The following is a 5,640-nucleotide window of genomic DNA, read 5'->3' as shown; positions in this document are numbered from 1 at the left end:
GCGTCCCTCCGTCTAACTGTCGTTAAAAAAGTATGTTAAGTATTGACATGAACATTGCATGTGAGGGCATTTTCGATATTTTACATTTTCCTTTGTAATTAGCTCACCTTTGTACTTCCCCTTCTCTTTTCACCTGAACCTTCAACTTACACATAAATCCCTAAATCAATATAGTCTAAAAAAATACAAACACAAATGAAAATCCAAATGAAAATCTTAATTTCTACATACCTTTTTCTCAACCGTCATCGGATTTCGTTATATTACAATTACAATTCAACATCCAAAATATGAATTAATTCTATCATCTTACCTTAAACAAAAATTTTGAAACATTACACTTTCAAAGATAACAAAAAAGATTACAACCTCTTCACCAAATTTCTTTCTCAACACAATATCGAGAAAAAAAAAGTCACTTTCCCGGTTCTCTTTCTTGTTTCTCATTCCGGCGTGGGTGGGTCACCGAATCTATTTTCCGGTGTGGGTGGTCGCCGGCCACTTCGTCTCTGTTTTTGTTCCTTTGACAGATTGTTGGTGCCAAAGGTTTGTTGCAGGTTTCAACTTTCGATCTAGATCAGACACCCATTTCATCTCTCTATTAGCATCAAACACCATCTAGATCTGAAGCGGTGATGGTGACGATGGCCGGATGTGGGTGCTTGCGGCGGCGATGGCTGGAATACATAGTTTCGGTCTTTTGAAGATGATGATTTTCAGTGTCACGCATCATTTCCCTAGATCTAAAAATTGGTTCGATTTTTAGTAGATGTGTATTTATTGTTTATAGTATTTGTTGGTACTTCAAGATCTAGATCCAAAAGTTACTTTCTTCGATGGTCTATTGGTACTTCTCTTATGTATTTGTTGGTATGGTTATGTAGCTTTTGAAGATATGTATTTTTGTGGGTACTTCTATAATTCTATTATGCTCTGTTGCATACTTTATATATGATTAATTTGAGGTAGATATAGATAGATGGGATATAGTTGAAAATAGTTTGAATCTTTAGATTTTCGAATTGAAACATGTTTATGATGAATTTAAAGTTTGAGTTTTGATTGATTGTTGATGGTATGATTTTGGATGAATATGAAATTAAGGTTGTTGATTTAACTAGAGAGCTGCTGCTCGAATCTGTTTATGGTGCATGTGAGGGTATAATTTATTTATATTTATATTTGTTATTTTGGGGTAATTGCATTTGTAAGTGAAAGATGAAGATAAAGGGTAAAAAGACAATTATACCCTCACATGCAATGCACATGTCAGGCACGTGATGGGACTTAACGTTCAAAGTTAACGTTTGGTTGACGGAGGGACACTGAAACACAAAGTTGTAAAATAAAGGGATGCTGTAAGCAGAAAAAAAATGAAAGGGACGTTGTTCACTATTTGGTGTATAATGGAGGAACCAACGGCACAAAAAGTCTTTAATAACCCTATGCTTTTTTCTTTTGCTTCTACCCTTCTTCTATAACTTTCATTTGTTCTTCTATTCTTTGTATTTCAACAGTTTTGTTATATCCAAAAGACTTTATGTAGAGATTTTGAACAATAACCTGCTAAAACAAATATATGTATATATACTGTCTTACCCCAATTCTCAATTGATATTGAAGTTCAGTTTTTTGTTACTATAATTCTAAGATTCTGGAGACCCATTCAGATATTTCAGCCCATTGGGCCTTGTTCTGTTTTGAAAAAACAAACTCTGTGAATCCATCAATCATTTTATGGATGATCATATAATTTATGGGAGATGATACTCACACACTCAATATTGATCCATACACACCTAATTGACTATTATGTCCTTACTTACAATAATAGAAGTTCAAGTCCCAAGATAAATTTAAGGATATAATTGTAAGTTTTATGGTAAAAAGTGTGTATAGATTAAAAACTAGTGTGTGAGTATCACCTCCCATAATCTATAGATTGGACTACACATTGCTGCTAAAATAAAGATGTTTCAGAATACACCATTCATTTTACATGAATAGTCCAAAAGGTAGAAGACGACTAGTTCTTTTTTTTTTTTTTCCTAAACTTTTGAGAGTTATAAGAACATAACTTTTCATAACAGATTATTATACTGTTAGTAGCACGAAGTGTCCTTCTAACTAATAATTATAGAAATATGTATATATTTGTAAAAGAATCCAGATTAAGTTTCTTAACATGTGTGGCAGTAGCTTTGATAATTAGACACATGACTTTAACTTATGATATATCCATATCCATGACATTTACGCGCTTAGTAATGAAGATTTTTAATCTATTAGAAAATTAGTGTTACTCAGTTACATTAACTTATATAAGTAACCTAAAAATTCAAGTTACGTTACGATTATCACAGTTCGAATGCATAAGTTAACGCACTCTTTTACCGTCTATATATTCTGAATAGTAGTGTTCAGATAAATGGCGCCCTATTTGGAACACCTTTTCTCGTTCTCTTTGTCTTGGAAGGTTCTAGTATCGCATTATCTAATGCGTTCTCCAGTTCACCTTCGTTTTTGCTTTCTTTGTTTTCAGTTGCAGTCACTTCAGTGTTTTCAGTTGTAGTCACTTCAGTATTTTCAGTTTTCATTGCTGAAATCTGCCAAAATTTAACAAATAGATAGACATAAGTATTAAAGAGGAAATTATGATTATTTTTTAAAATTATTCAGCAATTCAGTCTTAGCTTATTGGATAGATAAAGTGGCAGGACTAAGCTAGCTTTATACTATCAATGTTACATATCGGAAGGAATTTCAACCTGTTTATTTAATTAAATGGGTCTATTGTTTTCTATAAATCTTTGAAATGTCAAACAAATAAAATAAAAAAAAAATACTCCGTAAGTCAGTTAGCTGAAAGGGAAATGGACAAAATTAGTTATATGTGACCAAAATGGGTCAAATAGTCTAAATAGTCCACAATGTCTATTTAGCGTATGAAACTTCCTGACATATTTCATTCAGGAAATAAAATTGACGACGAGATATTATACTTTTTTTTTTTCTCTCTTTTTGATGAAAAAGACATAAATTATATATAAATGAAAACGTTTTTAAAAGAAAACGTTTTTAAAAGAAAACGTCTTCAACCAAAGATACGAGAATGAAATCGATGAGCCTCGTACCTAAAAAGCAGTAAAACAAACTATCTATATATATATTTTTTTTGAAAGGCAAACTCACACACACCACTCCACGAATTAATCACAAAATATATACACAAATTGTCCCAAATAGGACTTGAACCCTCAACCTCTTGGTTGAAAGGGACTCCTCGATACCGCTGGACCAATGACCCATACCGAGCCTCATCATACGGAATCCAACCGAAAACATACAAAAATACAAACATAACAACACTATCGCGAAACGGAAAACACCAACCTAAGCGCAAAATACAAATACACTAATCATAAACAAAACAGAACATAACCAACACCTATATTTATTCATATGTACCGTTTATGAGCTTTTCCTTAACCACCTTAAGATCTTAAGATATGCTGAGGTTTGAATTTGAAAACTCTTGTAAGAATATTAATACCTCACTAGGGTAAATTCAATCCAAACCAACCAATTTCGACACTAGTACAAAAACGAACCCAGTTAGACCTGAAACAGGCCATATTAACCTGTTACTTACTGAACTTGTGCAACCCACAGTTTACCACCTCTAATGAAATGAAACTTGAAAGTAAAAAAAATATTACCTTGCATTGGATGCTGCAGTAAATGGCATCAATTAGAGTGTGGTTGCAAATCATGCAGCTAGGATAACTCGTGTTTTGCTGCCCTTTTAGTTGCTGGTTATCCCCCCTTTCCCTCAAATGTAGCACCTTGTTTTTGTTTGTTACATAACCCTGTACACATCATATATATCACTTGTATAATATCAATATATGCACATTTTTTCCAATTCAAAATTATATAAAAAAGATTCAGCTATACTTTGCTAATTACCTGAATGCCTGAACAATCAAAGTGTTTCTGAAAATCTGGTCTATTGATCACATCACGTAATGTGTACCTACGAATCTGTCGTTTATCATCGCGTCAAATCTAAAATCATAAACTAACAACATAAAACACTGAAATAAAACACTGAAATGCTTTACGTTGTTCGTTACACAAATCAACAAAAACAATATATGAACACAAAATATTGACATATTTTATTTAAGTAACTTGTCGCAACAGTTTGTACCAACGTTTTTGTGACATATATTGACCTTTTTCGTCATCATCACTTCATCACTTATATCAATTTAAAAGGATAAATATACATGTAAAACCAGAATTAATTAATTTAAATCTATTTTATTTGTCAATATTAATTACCTTCAAGATAAGTAAGAACTCATTATGATCAAGATGCACATAGTGATAATAACAATTTTTTTTAATCTTCTAAATATCATTTAACGAATATAATGTTTTAGACTAATAAGTCCTGCATTGAATAGATATAGATACATAGATACATATTAATTATATAGAAAATCAATAAAAAAAAATATGTTACCTTGACATGCTTATGTCCTTGATGATTAGAACTACATTCGTTACAAAAAGATTCACTACAGTTAATGCAAAATCGATCCAATTTATCAGTCGAATGAATCGAGCAATCTTTATACGTCATAATCTCGATCATAACCAAAACCCATGGTGGTACTTCTCCACCTTTTTTCTGTAAATATTTTACAATAAAAAAAGTAAAAATTCTTACTTACAAGACTTCATTCATATATAAACTAATCATACATAAATAAATAAACTAAAATATAATAATCCAAAAAGAATTAGTTTACGTTTGTCGGTGACCGAAGGCGTTTTACGGCGCCATTGGTGTTGGTGGCCGGAGGAAGATCTCCCATGGTGGTGTTTGAGGGTTCGTTTTAGGCCACGGTGGCGGGACGATCTTAGGGTTTTCACTTATTCATTATTATTTTTTCCCGGGTAAATAAATTATTATTATGGGAAGTAAATCTAAATGATTTTATTGTTACACATATACGCGTATCCATATTTGAAATTCAAATTACTATAATCTCGGATCAGGATATGATAAATTCTTTAGTATTTGTTACTAGGTCTAATTATTGTCAACCATAAGTTATCTCAAGTCTAATAATGTAATATATTGTTTAACCTCTATTAATTAATAATACTAAGACTTCAATATATTTTGTGTTCATGAATTTACGGAGTGTTAAAATGTAGAGTTACGTTCATAACGGAATTAGTACCTGCAATACAAAGTTCTGTTGGTGATTTTAGTGTCATCCGACATTCATTTTATTGAATTGAGATTTACTTGAATGCAAAGGTTAGCTAGCTATACTTAATAACGGGTTCGAAGAGTGTGGAGTACACGCCCAATACCTATGGCCTGCAATTATTTGGGCAGCCTACTGGACCTGCGGCCTATTACATGGCCCCTTACCCAACCACTGGTACATTCACGGTTGATCCAAAGTCACAAACTCAGGAGACCATACTTCCTAGTGTGTTTAACGCAATGACTCTTCAGGATTACGAGGCTGCTGGGTGGCACATGGATACTGGTGCGTCCACTCATCTTACCTCCAGCATTAATAATCTCGGTACTATTTTTAATAATTGCAAATA

General features: G+C 32.5%; 1 protein-coding gene across 1 annotated transcript; it reads right to left on the bottom strand.

The window, feature by feature from the left end:
- Positions 1 to 2,420: 2,420 nt before the first annotated feature.
- On the bottom strand, positions 2,421 to 4,886 carry LOC139840847 (uncharacterized). The gene is made up of 6 exons (XM_071831089.1): positions 4,821 to 4,886; positions 4,532 to 4,699; positions 3,970 to 4,044; positions 3,720 to 3,869; positions 3,229 to 3,393; positions 2,421 to 2,606 (listed from the first exon to the last, which is right to left on the bottom strand). Exons 1-6 carry the CDS (start codon positions 4,884 to 4,886, stop codon positions 2,421 to 2,423), a joined length of 810 nt encoding a protein of 269 aa, XP_071687190.1.
- Positions 4,887 to 5,640: the final 754 nt, after the last annotated feature.

Source organism: Rutidosis leptorrhynchoides, chromosome 4 (assembly GCF_046630445.1).
Source record: "Rutidosis leptorrhynchoides isolate AG116_Rl617_1_P2 chromosome 4, CSIRO_AGI_Rlap_v1, whole genome shotgun sequence".
Taxonomy (NCBI): domain Eukaryota; kingdom Viridiplantae; phylum Streptophyta; class Magnoliopsida; order Asterales; family Asteraceae; genus Rutidosis; species Rutidosis leptorrhynchoides.
Note: the sequence above shows the minus strand (reverse complement) of the source record. Positions and strands in the feature narration are given on the sequence as shown.

Coding starts and splice junctions, on each gene's coding strand:
- LOC139840847 (XM_071831089.1), bottom strand. CDS start 4,886: ATGGGAGATCTTCCTCCGGCCACCAACACCAATGGCGCCGTAAAACGC. Junction 3,870..3,969: donor TTGATTGTTCAGGCATTCAG/GTAATTAGCAAA, acceptor TGATGTGTACAG/GGTTATGTAACAAACAAAAA. Junction 3,394..3,719: donor ACTGCAGCATCCAATGCAAG/GTAATATTTTTT, acceptor TTTTGCGCTTAG/GTTGGTGTTTTCCGTTTCGC.